The 15276-nt window shown below is 40.1% G+C and overlaps 1 protein-coding gene and 1 long non-coding RNA gene across 2 annotated transcripts in view; both read right to left on the bottom strand.

Moving 5' to 3' along the window:
• Window positions 1-2045: 2045 nt before the first annotated feature.
• Window positions 2046-4587, bottom strand: LOC113491747. Its single transcript, XR_003400448.1, has 4 exons — window positions 4488-4587; window positions 4041-4149; window positions 2532-2591; window positions 2046-2141 (listed from the first exon to the last, which is right to left on the bottom strand). It is a non-coding gene; the product is annotated as an uncharacterized LOC113491747 (long non-coding RNA).
• Window positions 4588-4757: 170 nt separating this feature from the next.
• The window catches only part of LOC113508696, a 44148-nt gene continuing 33629 nt past the window's right edge, over window positions 4758-15276 (bottom strand). Inside the window, exons 2-9 of the mRNA XM_026891780.1 lie at window positions 10392-11512; window positions 10038-10249; window positions 6789-6916; window positions 6101-6273; window positions 5709-5924; window positions 5201-5421; window positions 4848-4943; window positions 4758-4765 (exon numbers count right to left, since the gene is read on the bottom strand). Of these exons, the coding sequence (XP_026747581.1) occupies window positions 4758-4765; window positions 4848-4943; window positions 5201-5421; window positions 5709-5924; window positions 6101-6273; window positions 6789-6916; window positions 10038-10249; window positions 10392-11491 (2154 nt within the window). The 5' untranslated portion in view covers window positions 11492-11512. The remainder of the gene's footprint in view (window positions 4766-4847; window positions 4944-5200; window positions 5422-5708; window positions 5925-6100; window positions 6274-6788; window positions 6917-10037; window positions 10250-10391; window positions 11513-15276) is intronic.

Genomic DNA, 15276 nt, shown 5'->3' with positions numbered 1-15276 from the left:
TGATATACACTGACTTGGGTAGTTCGGTGTGGATTATCGTATCGGTTAACTAAGCATCTAATGATTACGTATCATTAGCACCCGAAGCAAGCGACATGGATGGACGAAGCGTTTGAATTGATTTGTACTATTTACAAAAAGCGTTTGCAATATATTTCATACAGTAGTCAATGTGCTGTTTGGAATTTCTGCAATAAGTCATTTTTTTCTAAAACAATAAGTCAACAATCATTTATATAGCAAACTTGAACACCGCCAGCAACAACGTAAATACAATATCAGTCTCATTTGTTACAATTTTGTCGAACTTGCAACGCGTTTTGATTCAACTGTACATATCGTACATCTATACTAAATCTTGATTCTGGTGCGGTTACCTATATTTAAATAAATTAAAAACAGGCAACACAACATTAGCATGTACATATATTATATTCATGTAGATAGAAGTTATTTCTATTATTATAGAGAATAGATTTCTGATAATTTTCATGTAAATCGAATTAAAATATCGAATGTTATTGACTAGATCAGAAAAATAAATATTGTAACATAGTTCTGTACCATCCATTTTATTTACATTACTTTTGTATAATAATAACAAGGTTCGTGTGATGTTGGCAACAGTAGTGGCTGCTTTCATGTTACGTCATTAAAACCGCATACAATAGAAAATCCACCTTAATACTTCATTGTAAAATCCAAATTTCTTTGAGCACAAGAAAACTCTTTTTTTCTCTGTCATGACGTAACATACTAGCAACCTTATATAGGCAAAAAATATAGATTTAGACCCAAGATCAGCACTACAAAACTACAAGAGCTAACACTAATGGCACTTATACTTTAGTCATGACAAAGCAGATGACTTCAGTACTCCGGACGCGATATGCAACGATAAACGCATTAAAGTGCATCAGAAAATATTCTAACATAACTTAAATAAAGACAAAAATCATTAGAAAAGTTACCACCTATAAATAGTATATTAAATTAAAAAATAATATAGTGATATAGCAATGATTGAAGAATTCTGACACAACGTTAAATGCAATTAGGAATGAAAATGTTAATACTAAGAAATGTAGAAACGAAAGCAATACATTGTGACACCCCGTTGTTCTGGCAAACATTCGATCATTGCATTGAAAATGATTTTTACAAACTCACTGCCTCCCGTGAGTCACTCGTGTTTATAAGAATATGGATTTGTTCATTGAGTTTGCGCGACTAGCATTGAACTGCCTTAGGACCATATTCTCGTTTAAGCCACGTTGTTACACTCTACATTTTGCGAATTGAGATCCATCGAACACGATCACTACACTCCACGTAACAATTACATTTATCCTACTTTCTTATTTTGTCATGAAGGATTTCATGACTAGACCGTACTACGGAACATCAATAATAGACTTTCTTTCCTTAGCTTTACAATATTCTCTATGCACGTCATTCCTAACTTAGTCATAGACTACGGAGGACGGGCGACGTGTTTCCGCGGAGGGTTAAATGTAAGCTCCACAGTAAAATAATTTCATAAACATTCCATTTCCTATCAATATTAATTATAATCTAGGATCTCACGATCCATTTGTTCATGTGTTAAGCTTCGTAATCTAACTATAAGTCACCCTTTAAACTTTCAATATACTATTACTGCCCAATGGACACAAGAAATTACCGAAAAGAGAGAAGCTTGAATGATGGTCTTTCCTTAAATATTAGGACTATAAAGTTAAGTAGATTTAACAGCGTTGAGCTTTATGTTACACTAGACACACGATCAGATTGAGTCGGTACTTATGTACGTAGACCTATGGCGTGAATAAAAATATTCTCCATTGATTGGTGTTACAGCCCCATTGATGTGTGGTATCTAGTTATAGCGTAGCATAGGGTTCAACATGTGTGTATCGCAGCGTCAGGCCCGGCTAGGCCGTGGTCTGCAGCGGCGCGGCGGCGGGCGGCGGGCGGCAGGCGGGCGGCGGCGCGGCCAGCGCCAGCGCCAGCCGCTGCAGCAGCGCGCGCGGCGCGGCCAGGCGCGCCCAGCCCCAGCCCGCGCCGCCCAGCGCCGACAGCGCGCCCTCCACGTGCGCGTACAGCGACAGCCGCTCGCTCTCCGACCAGCCCGACAGCTCCTGACACACCAGCAAATTTAATTATCCCTTTCTAAGTGAGATATATCAACAGTTTGACATGTATTTCTATTTTTGAGGACGCTATTGTCGACATTTTCTACCTAACTTGAGAGGAATTGTAACAAACTTTGGGGTCGCGGTTTATTTTAAAAACCAATCAATTTAAATGGGAATATAAATGTTTAACTAGTCGTAGGTATTTCTTGGACTGGCTTACTGAAGACTTTACCGAAATGATCTAAATTAAATATTTGCATGCCTCATTTCTAATAATATCTACATCCCTGTATCATTTGAAAACTCAAATGATATAATAATATTCAAATATCATATTCATAGTACAAAAACGCAAAGGTAAAGTAAGTATAAAAATATCTCCACATGGCATACCTCCTCAATGTTTTCTAAGTCATCTTCTTCACCGGCTTGTGCCAATTGCTTCTTGAGCGTCTAGAAGTAATAACAACCATAAATTAAAACAAAACATTACACACAATTAAACCAGAAAGAACTTCGAATGATGTTTCGGCAACAAAGTTAAACCTTTTTACACCCAACAAAATTAAGGTTTTTTTTTCAAGACGCATATTAAGTCTTCATACAGGAATTTTCATAATAGGACCCCTAAATATTTACAATTTTATGTACCGACCTCTAGCAAAAAATATATACACTGCTGGTGATTATGTACAGTTGTGTTTAGCGCTTCAACGCAAGCTATGTTGGATGGAGTCACTACGTTCTCTCAAATGTCGAATCAGGTGGAATTTTGAATTTTTCGCGGTGTGGTTACTGAAAATCCTGTCTATACAACTCTTAGGCATAATGCGAGCTGAATTGTACTTTATTTCGTCGCTGCAAGAGTCGCTATTTATAAATTTGTTATGCTTTCTGTACGTATTTATTATTTTGTTCTAGTATATAGCATACATTTTTATTCATTGATGGATGCATAAAAGCGTTATTGCATGTTTATAAAGCTTGATCCGACGTCTAAATATTTACTTTTTGTTGTTACTTAAACGACTTTACGAAATTATATTGGTACTCTGAGCATTTAGAAACTGGCCTTTATAACTTACAGAACTATAAGCATACAGGTTGAATTTAATTTATTGTATAGATCGGATTTTCTGATTTACCGTTCTTGTGCACGGCGTGTAAGTGTTGCCAGATGCTTGGAGAAAATTACAACCAAAAAAAGTGTTAATATCAACATATATATATTAATTTAGGGAGAGAACATAAGACGCGCAGTGCATCTACCTAGAAGCCGTGTGATGAGGCAGCGTTATAAAATGTAACGTATTAAAGTATAACCTTGGCGCTTTATTCTTGACTCGAGATCGCCAAGCAGGCCCTGAATGGTGTAAATACCTGTTTCATATAAACCAGTTAACGGCACTAACAAAACTAGTACAAATTATCTAGACGCGTATTTCAAATTGTTGGTGTTTAGAACATTAGACAGAATAATACCTTTGTAATAATAGCTATTTTGATGCCTTATTCGAGAAAAATAATTACTTCTGATCTCTGATAATAATTATTTGGAAATAACCGATTTTATTTATTGCCAATAACTGTTTCTTTATACGTAAATATCGTATCTAAATATAATTACTTAGTCAAAATCATGAACAAAATTATTATTAACAAAAATCTAGTTACTAAAATACTCCAAATTATACTAAAAGTAATACACGTCAACTATTATTAAGAAAATAAAGCAAAACTAATCTAACACGAGGATAGAATTCTAATTTAATTTAAAAAAAAACAATTGAATTTGAAAACGGAAACGAACTGTATAAAATTGTAACGGACAGTGCTAATGTAACATTATACTTTTTAATTATTTGCAAAGAGGATGGAAGAGCAAAAAGTACGAATACTCACTTCAACTGACTGGCGGTACTGCTCCATCATGTTCTTACTGGCATCTAATTCCGCTAGCTTTTTCACTACTACGTCAGCTACATTCTTTTCCGTAATGTCAATTTTGTCTCTGGAAATAGCGAGATTAATAATGAATGAATTCTGAGTTTTGATGAGGGTTGATGAGATGATTTGGGTTGATTGGTGGCTACAAAGGATAATTAAGTTAAGTTTTTTTTCGGGGAATTGGTTCGGATAAATAAATATAATGTTGATGTTTGTATACCAAATGGTTTTGCTCGAACACTTATATGCCCGGGCAATGATAAGTCACAAAGTTATCGCTAAGTAGTAAGTAGCTAGCTACAGAAATTAACCTATCAATTTCTCGTGTTCGCTTAAAATTGTGGGGATATTTTTGCTATATGGTTTACTGTGTAGATTGGCGGGGCCTTGTAGTGTACTGACTTGAGTGCGGCGGCGAGCCTGGTGGAGTCGGGGTCCCCGCGCGCGGCGGCCAGCGCGGCGGCGTGTCGCAGCGCGTGCAGCAGCCGCGACAGACGCGCGTCCAGCGCCAGCGCGCGCGCCAGCAGGCCGCCGCGCTCGCCGTCCAGCGCCGCCTCGGCCGCCTCCGCCTCCGCCTCCGAGCGCTGCCGCTGCGCGATGGCGGCCGACAGCGTGCGCAGCGACTCGCGCTCCGACACCGACGCTGACTCACCGTCTGGAAACAAACAACAATTATGAACCTCAACACAACAACAACAACAAAATTATCATTCCCACTACCAAATGCGACATCCGATATTAATAAAATGTTGGAAAATTTACCTTTCTCGTCCGCATAGAAGTCTCTTTCCGGCGACAATTCGTCGCCACTCCAAGCGCCCGCGCCTTCCGCACCAGACCACCATTCCTCGGCGCATTCTGACATAAACAATATGAACGTAAACAACACATTTTTCTTTTGTATTGTCGGGAAATCCTGGCCTAGGCTTGTCGCGACAAGTATAATTTACAAACGTATACAAAAACGAAACTCAGCAAACACGTAGCAAAATATCAAAATTATCTGTCATGCTGTCTTTGTGATTGTCATGAATTATAAATAGATATATAGGTTCTTAGAAAAATACGTAATTTTTGCATGAAGTTATTAGTGAACTACAACAGTTAACACCTACCTGGATCAGTAACAAGACAAGGTTCAGTCTCAGAGTCAAGTAAGTCAGCTGAGTTGTCGTTTTCGTCCGACACGTGCGAGCGATCATCCTCGCGTTGCGCCTGCGCAGTGGTCGCGGCCGGGGGCGGGGCCGCGTTGCGCAACGCTCGCGCTACGTTGGCCAACAACCCGCCACCAGCTTGCTCCTCTTCCGGCGATAGAGCCTCACCGCTGTCACTGCGGCTGGTGGCAATATGTTATTATTAAAAGCAGACCTCAGAGATGTGAAATGATATGGGAAAGTTTAAATGAAATTTGATAAGTGATCGTGACAGCTGAACTGATGGAGAGTTTCGATGCTCACTCTAGCTGGTTTGACAATTGTGCGATGAGCACAAATGTTATTATGTATTTAAAATTATCCATACAATTATCTATGTACGTTTGGTTGTGAGAAGACTGAGTTGCTTACGGACGAGATGGCAGATGATGATCACAATCTATAAAATATCTATGTCTTGCTAAGGTACCTGTATAGGTCGTTATGGTAGACAGTGGGCTCGAGGTCGCTGGGCAGCCTGTAGGCGTGGTGGACGGCGCGCGTGAGGCGGGCGAGGCGCGCGGCGAGCGCGTCCAGCGCGGCGAGGGCGCGCGCGCCGCCGCCGCCGCGCCCGCGCGCCGCCGCCGCCAGCGTCTCCTGGCGCCGCTGCTCGCACATGCGGACCAGCTGCCGGCACTCGGCGCGTCTGACACAGTTACATTTAGTTGTAGAGATTAGATAATTTCAATGTTTTTAAGTTGGGCTCTTAAATTATAGTAATTGTTCTGTCTGTTGAGTTTTATTGAGAATATAACAAAACATATCGGACCACAAGGTACAATGCTTGGAGCTATTTTGCATTATTATATTAATTATAATTACCTCCTGTCGAGATCAGCATTGACCCTGGCCAGCTCGAGCTCGGCGTCCCTGAGGGAGTCGCTGAGCGCGCCGGTTTCTGCGGCCAGGAAGTCCTGCATCTCGGCCGCCTCGCGCTCCGCCTCGCCCAGGCGAGCCTCCGCCAGGCGCGCGCACTCGCGGGCGCTGCATGCCTCCTGAGGAACAAAGGTAAACTTTATCTTTATAATGTTTCTAAATCGGCACAAGGCTTATAATCCTCTGTCAGGAGAATATCTTTAAAAATTCAGTTTGAGGGCCTGTTGTAAACAAAGGATTTGGAAGAGACAAAAAATAAACAATCATTCGAATAGGGTATTTGTTTTATCTGATATGTCAGCTGTCTAGTGCAGATTAAAAACATTGGGAAACCGAAACAAAGTCTTCGTTGATAAGTCGAAATAATCTAATAATGTCAAGTATTAGAATACTATCTAACGTGGTTACAAAATATAATGATCTAGGTGAGCCAGCAGCAGAAAAAAATATTCTGTTGCTGACAAGTCAATTAACACTGAGGTTTGAGAACTTCTGAACAAAATTAAAAACTTGCTAAATCACGGATATACATTTCTGGCGGTACCTCAAAAACATCTGCCTTTAATACTTAAATCCCATTGTCGCGCTTTTCTATTACTGCGATAGGTTAAACAAATACTAAAACAATACTAACCACATGTAGCTTGTTACATTGTTCCCTGAGCGCGTCGATCTCCGCGCGCTGCTTCGCGGCCAGCTCGCCGGCGGAGCGCAGTTGTTCTTCCAGCGCACGCAGGCAGCCGTCCGCACCAGCTCCCGCGCCTACGAAACAAAGGAGAATATAAATATGAATGACAGTAATGCACGGTATAGGACATTTTTAGAACAGGGGCAACTTATTTGCTGAAGGTATTTTTTTACTCACACATACGGCCGCTTTCTATATTCGATCCCGAATCTAAGATTCCGATCAATCCAGATTTTTCTCAATCCCTCGATTGAGCTTGAATCTGCATTTCTTTAATCGATCTCGTCTCGAAATCTATCGAAAAAAAACGGATAGATCGCCCTGCTAAACGTTTTGTTTTACGCATGTGCCGAAAAAGTACTTCAGCGATTATTAATGTGTAAAATGGTGGCTATTTTCTTAAAGCTTATCTATTTTATGTATAATCACTAGAAATTGCACAAAATACAAAAATAAAAGATTGGGAAGTCGTAGCGGTAAATACTATAATTCTACCTGAAAATTAGAAAAAGCATAAACGACAATAATCGTTTATTGATGAGCAACGGAACGTCAGTCAATCGAAAAGTTGTCAGTCAGTTTGACATTAACATAATATATTTTAAAATCGCAAGTTTATTTGTTGTTTGTTTTTCCGATGTCTCAGCTATAGAATAGAATACAGCGGTAATATTCGAGCGCATTCAGAATAAGTTCACGCGCCATCTGTACAAGAAACTGTATGGGGTGTATCCGTTCTACCTACTCATGGATCCCACTCTGTTTGTTCTGAGCATGGTTGGCAATGATCAACTGTATATGAGACGGGAGTTTGCACTGGTCGTCTTCTTGGTGAAGGTGCTTCGTGGAGTGGAGAATCACCCGGAAGTATTGCAGTGCTTGAGCGTGTGTACCGGACCGCTTCGTGTGGCGGCGGCGAAGCCCGCACCTACAGCGAGAACAAATTTGCTCGCCAAAGCACCTCTTACAAGAGCTCTCCACACCACCAACTTCTTCAAAATCAGACTGACGTGTTTATGTGTTTTTAATAATGTAATGTGTTGCAATTTTTGTTTAGTTTAAGTTCTAAGTTGTCGCATTAGGGTAAACCCTGTAATGAAACTTCATGGTTTTAAATAAATAAATCAAAACGAGAATATTATAATCGTTATCTATTGATTCCAGTATTACAGATATTGGTAAAAGTGTACTTAGTACACAAAAACTATAATACCGAAAGAAAAAAGTTTAAGCGTCCGCTGGTCTTTAGCTTAAATCCTTGACCCCCGTTTACAAGTAAAGTGCAGAAAAAAAAACAGCCACTCGATACATCACAATCACAATTACAAATTTTGAGGACAGATTTTGTTCGTCGTCGCTGTCACTACTATCCCAGTCCGATAGCTGAGCTAATACTTCAAGATCGCTATCACTATCACTTGAAAATATTTCCATTTTCAGAGATTTCTCAGTACAATCCGTAAAAAAATGGGGATCGCGATTATAGATCAAAAATGTCAAAAATCGATTTGTCAAAACCAGAGATCGGTTATAGAAAACGCATAACTGTCACTTTCATACAAATACCAATCTAAAATCTCGATCCGCCCTCCCAAAGATAGATTGAAGAAAAAGATCGACAAAACGATCCATGGATCGGTTATAGAAACACTAAAAGTTGGAAATGGATTCAAATGTCAATCTCGATCCGTAAATTAGGGATTGAGATCGAATATAGAAAGCGGCCGTTAGTGTAGTGATCTCGACACGCGTTTCCAAAAAAAGCAAGTGGTCACTCGGGATTCTATCAGTGTATAGAGTCAAGACTTGCTCTTTTTCTAATAAAGGACACCCGCGTTCTTTATCTTAATCCTTTTATCCTCGTTTTGTGTTGTTATAAACATTCAAGTCACAGGCACACAGATATCCAGACTCAAAACAGATCACACGAACATTTGCTCTACGCAGGGTTCGAAGTCTTCGAACTTTCGAGGGTTGGTTAGATGACTTCCATCTTACACTTACACCAATCGAGTATCCGTGCAGTCTTATTATCATAATAAATTATATACTAGTCAAACAAATTCGATAATTCGTTTATCGGCTTGTCCTAGTACGATTTTTATTAATCCAAGGTTTCCCTCTTAAGTATGTATTTGCTGATTATTATAATAAAGCCAATGCTCGACAAATTATAATAAACAAAGAACTATTAAAAAGCTGTTAAAATAGTTAAACGCATTTCTGCAAACCAATATCCATGACATACAAAGGTTGTATACAAATTGGGCGGCTGAACCGGAATTAATAAAAATAAAAACTTTTTTACTCAGGTGTTGACCTAACCGACCTTTACAATAAGGTCACAAATGTGCGCGGATCATATGTTCGTAAATTCGAGCGTCCGAACGAATTTGAATGAATGAGGTCGGATCTCGCTCAACACGCACGCAACTTAAATCTATTTCTGGCTTTAATAATGGTGGCATCAGCCCACTATTTAGCTGTTGATATGGCAACGTTTATTCAATTTATAGAGCCATAATTCTTATATGCCAGTACAAGGGTATAATTATCCAGAATTTGTTATTACGAAAACTCGAGAACAACTTGATGATAGCAAAAAAACGTAATCTGCGAAAACATACATTTTAAACTTGGATTGCCTTGATCGAAGATTGAAATTTAATCATTTTATTACCAAATGTATTTGGCGTTTCTATTTTTTTTTTGCTTGCAGAGCTAGGATGTGCGATCTGTGTAGTGACTTAAGATTCTAACTTTAATATGATTTATGATCTAGTATAAATCAAAATTCGTCTGCTCTGTAGAGTCAAAGAAATGTGATACGTATTGTTTCTCGTTTGATAAATACATGCGACCCAGTTTCATTACAATGACATACAAAACAATACATTTCTGTAGCAGCGTTCTCCGTTAGGCCTCCAAACGACTGTTCATTTAGGTACAAAGTTGTTCGAGAATAAACCCGTGGGATTAAAAAAGGCCGATCCACACAAAAATAATCGAATTTCTGAAGTTTTTAATGAAAGTTGATATTTGACGATGGATTAAGGTCTTTGGGCCCATTTATTATTTCGATGCATAAAAGTGTATATGTAAATTACCCGGTCGGTGCCACCAAAATTCAAGATTACCAGTGGCGACACTTCCACACACACACACACACATTTGTTTAATTCTCATAGGACTTACCAGCTCCAGCCAGGTCGAGCAGTCTCTGTGAGTTGCGGTCCAGCTCGGCGATGGCTGCGAGTCTCGCCGCTCGCTCCGCCGCCAGCTGAGCCTCGGCTCTCTGCCGCCTCTCTCGTTCTTCAGCCGCTGCGGCTAATGCGTTGGCAAGGCGCGTTGCCTCCGCGTCCCGAGCGCTGGCTTGCACGCCGCGGTGACAGCGAGATACTTCCACTCTGATTAAAAAAAAACAAAGTTATGACACAAACAACTCTTGTTTAAATGCTAAGTAAAATGCATCAAAATCAGAATGTTTCGGACATGGGTAAATATTGTTTTCAAAGCAGTTGACTTTCTATGGATGATCTTCTTACTCACTTTTCTATATTTGGCACAATCCCCGCCAGAGCTGACTCAATGTCTGTTCCATTGAGCACTGTCTGTGACGTTTTCTCAGCGTAGATGCGTACTCGCGCCTTTATTGTGGAGCGTGAGGAAGCGGAGCGTGTGATGGTGGGACGTCGTGACGATGGCGGAGTGCTGTCGTGTTTTGGTGATCCCTCTGGGTCCGCTTCCCGACGCCTCCGCGGTAAGGTGGCATACTTGTCAGCCGCCGCTCTTGTTGCGTTAGCGTCCACCACTGTAGCAAGCCGCGGCCCATTTGAAGGCCATCTCTTTTCTTCACTGGGGGAGTTAGGCGTCCGGCATCTGGCTGTTGATGTTTTGGTGGGTTTTGCGCGCAGTGCAGGACTTTCTCGAACAAGATTGGGCAAATCAGCAGTCGGTCGAATGCGTGGCTTTGGCGTAAGTGGTCGAGGTTTTTCAGGTGGAGTAGGTTTCTCTCGACTTCTGGCGCGTTCACGAGTGGCTAGGTTAGGGCCGCGGGGTGCCGTTACAGGTCGCGCGGTTGTCGTGCCAACAGGCGAACTACGCTTCGGTTCAGTAACGTTGACATTGACGCGACGTCGCGGTCGCGGCGGCGCTCCGGCCAGGGACGAACTTTCAGAACCACAACCGGAACCGCACGACACTACACTGGAAGCACACGACCGGGATCCACCGCCACTGCTGAGGGCTCGGCCGCAGCCCTCCACACCGCTGTCACTACCTGCGGCGCCCAGCACTAGTTCATCACCAGCGGGTAGGCTGTCCAGGTCACCCAGAGATCTAGCATCATCATTTGGTTCGCTTGGCTCGGGCTCCAAGAATGTTGTTTCCTTCAGTAAGGGTGCAAGACTTTTGCCACATTCATTGATTGTTTCAATGATAACAGTACCATCCTCTTTTTTATTTTCTTGTTCTGTTTTTTCGTCACTGCTTTTCATATTTTCACTTTGGTCTTTAATATCTACATGTTTAACACTAGAAGTGAGGCTTTCGCCTTCAGGCTTTGTGACATGATTAGGAACTTCGTCATTGGACTGTGTGTCTGTAGGCGGCGCGGCTTCGCCGCTACAGGCTGTGCTCTCCTCTTCCATGGCAAGTAAATATCACATGTTCTGAAACAAATAGATATAACTAGATGAGTAATGTGTCTAAGTTGGTGAAGTGATTGGTGCGCAGTAATCAGTCCACTGCAGCGGCATTGTGGTCTGACATTCATTGTGCGCCGGCCCCTGGGCACGGCTGCACTGGCGCAATCTCGAGGGAGCTTATTGCTATTGTTCCGAGTGTCGCTTATTCAAGCACTGTCTCTATGGCAGAATAACAGTTAAATGAACATCGCTATAAATAAATATGAGCGGACATACAGTGAGTAAAGTAATATATTAAGTATTGTGTAAAGAAATTACAACAACAACAGCTTACGTATATGACAAGGTTCACGGCTGCGACACAGGTTTATGGCTTCACTGCGTTCACGTCCGTAAAATTACTTGTCTGGCTACGTTTACTAGTACAAGGCATTCAACAACATAAAAGCCGACGAGAAGTACCTAGTTGCGGTAAAAAGTTAGGTATCAGAATATCAAATGGTGAAACGGGCAACAATGAGCAAAACCTATCGCCGTATTGTATAGTGACTGTTCAGAATAAAGAATAGTTCTCATGAACGGGGCCTCCAGCCGGCCTCGAGTCGCCTATTCATGCCAGGCTGGGTGTTTTGCGTCAGCTTTTTAGAAATAAACATCTTCCCAAGTACATCGGCATTCGTGACAAGCAGCAGTAAAATCGACTTATTTGTGTTTTTGCCAATAACATGAACATCAAGTTTTAAGTATCGTATATTTTATAATTATTATTTGAAACGTCGAATGATAACATCAGCGTGATTACTCACAACATGAGTGGAACTTAGTCTCGATACGTTATCGGCTGTAGATTTTGCAAGACTGCAACACATACTCGTAAGTACGAGTATTTATAATAGTGACGGAATGTAAGTGCTAAGTCACGAGTGCGAGAACCTTCGCAAAGTGGTCACTTTAGATGCTATTCCGTGATACAATGATACATAAGTATAGTTTTTTTATTTGTTTAATATGAAATACACGAAAGAGTAAATAAAACAACATAAAAAGTGCTGCACCTTGGCCGTGATGGGAGATGTGGTTGATTATGACAACTAACAGTGTTGTTATTTATTTATTTTAAAACAATTATTTATACACTCTAAGCTTATAAAAATCTCTCCCATACATCATTTCCATTAGGTTACTCAACACCTACTTCCTACACCTACAGAACAATTCCTTTCTATACAACATATTGATACGTGTAACACGGTAGTCGGTAGGGACACGGGAACCGGGTCATTGTACTGCGATTTGCTAGGGGGCATCAAGGCGTACTCGACTACTCGAGCACTGAGCTGGGCCTATGAACCACTAAACTACGTGTTCACTATTCAATTTGTCACGGTAGACGTATAGCGCGACGCGCCGTCTGCGCTACAGATAAACACATGTTTATTTTTACCGGCAATACAGCGTACTTGTTGCTGGCCATTAATTAATCTAGAAAGGCCACGGCGAAGGTCTAAAGTCGTTGCCTCGAGTAGTTAGAAAAAAGCGCGTTGGCTGTAAACGGATGAGTAATGACCAACGCGCGTGAATTAAACAGCTCTCAGTTGAGTGTTAACATACCAAACACTTATCTACACACTTTGTGGAATTGAAGATGCGATAGCGATAAAGTGAAGGCAATCGATAGGCTTTCTTAAAAACAACCTCCGTTTATACTTGAGTTACTTTCTTGTTCTCGTTCAAAATACAAATAAGTTCTCTATTGCTTTACTTGATATTCTAGAGAGGGGTGATTGCGCCATGCCAGACACGGAGCACGTAGGCACCGCGTTTTTTCTTCGAGAAAACACTGGACTTCTTTGAGGTAAAGGTAAAAGTACTTTTTATAAGCACTCCACGATTCGAAGATTATGATTCATTATTGCATCGATATCGGGGTATAACTTTATGAGTATAAAAGTTTTAACATCCTATCGGTGCATTTATTGGCGTCATAAAATATAAATAATCTTTATGGCGTAACTTTCAAATGTTTCATATTTAAACTTTTATCTAATATTATATCGCACTTTCATAGCTATAGGTGATTATTAACAATGCCAGTTAAAATACGGAAGTATGCACATGTTACTTTCCGAAGCAATAAATCAATAGTTACAAATAATAACGGCAGACGTTAACAGTTAAACCAACTCGTACTTTGTTTTCTAATATTAAGGGCTTTCGGAAATTCGTAAAATATTATTTTCATGGATATTGAGGAAGCTCATATACTTCTCCAGACGAAAGTTAGTGGGTGAATTGTTTTTGTGGAAATATAATGTTTAGACGTGGCCATAACCTTTGGGATCAAGTACCATAGTAAAATTTGACGAGACTTACGGCCGTTCAAGTGTATATATAATATATATATCTTCTTGTGAAAGTATACCGTCATCATAAACATATAAGATTTAATTTCCACTGACCCTAAATTGCCGGCTTACAAGAACCGTTAATATGAGCATGTACTAACACTTCTAAGTGCATGTATATGCATCTAGCTCCAGATTAACACGTCACTAGTTATTTGGCTAGCCTCCATCTCATGGCGTCCAGTTCCCCGACACAGTTCAATTATTGTAACTTAAATCTGGGTTAATGCTAGCAATTTGTAAACGCGTAGCTGACTCCGTACGTAATATTACTGTAAATAAGAACTCTACAGTAAAAGAAACTGAGACTGTTGCATAAGGCTGGTCTTCACATATTTGTCAATTCAATTACACGCGTCACGCGTATCCGTACCATCAAACGACTCCTCCAAAATAAATCTTGTTCTTTTCCTCGAACAGTTTACTTCAACATATGTAAATATTTAGTTCAAAATAAATGTTTAAAAATACATCAAAGTATCAATTTGGTACGCTTCTCAGTGCTATACAAGGAACTTAGGATTTTAACCGTAAGATGTTATTGATTAGAGAATTGTGTAATCCCACGATGACTGTCCAGTTAATTTATGTAAAATCTCGATTATACCTTAAAAGAAAGAGGATTTTACCATTAAGGGACACTGGTATTACCATAAAACGTAAGCAATAAATAAGATTTACATAACTAATTACTAAAAATATATAACATATTTGTAGAACCTGAAATATTTAATCATTTTAGTAACATTACGAAGATTTATAGATACCAGATTCTTGGCTTTATAAAGGTAGCACATTTAAGCAATTTTATACGCCAACTATATTGTTATTATTTCGCGCAAAATATAACCCCTATTTAACTCTCTATCCACTTAAAATCGTACACAAAAAAAATTGAATGCACATTGATTTCAGAACCTAAAACGTAGAGAATTCGCCGAAGCATTATCTCCAGCGGGACCCAAGGTTAACAGACTAGATAAACAGTAGTCTGTCGTTGACACATTGACAAGTCGCTTGTAAACATTTTCCCATTGATTGGCACTACAGTAAACACGGAATATCGCGTATCAATCATGTCACGTTACCAGTTTCTCGCTAAGTTAGCATAAAAAGCCATGAACTGCATTAACATCGGCAGAACTAGGCAACACGTACTGAATAACTTGAATTGTCGGGGAATAAAAGAATTTATCACCTGTTCATTACACTGAATGGGTCTTAGGAATTCCACACTCAACTCAATTTGTTTCACAATTTAATTGAATGAAGATGAAAATGCTAATACCAGTGGCGAAATAATTTAATAATCGTGGCCAACAGTAAAACCATGCATGTAGTTCGTAAGACATCAACACGATTGTGAGAAATATATGATAGATA

The sequence above is a fragment of the Trichoplusia ni genome, chromosome 3 (assembly GCF_003590095.1).
Source record: "Trichoplusia ni isolate ovarian cell line Hi5 chromosome 3, tn1, whole genome shotgun sequence".
Classification (NCBI taxonomy): Eukaryota; Metazoa; Arthropoda; class Insecta; order Lepidoptera; family Noctuidae; genus Trichoplusia; species Trichoplusia ni.
Note: the sequence above shows the minus strand (reverse complement) of the source record. Positions and strands in the feature narration are given on the sequence as shown.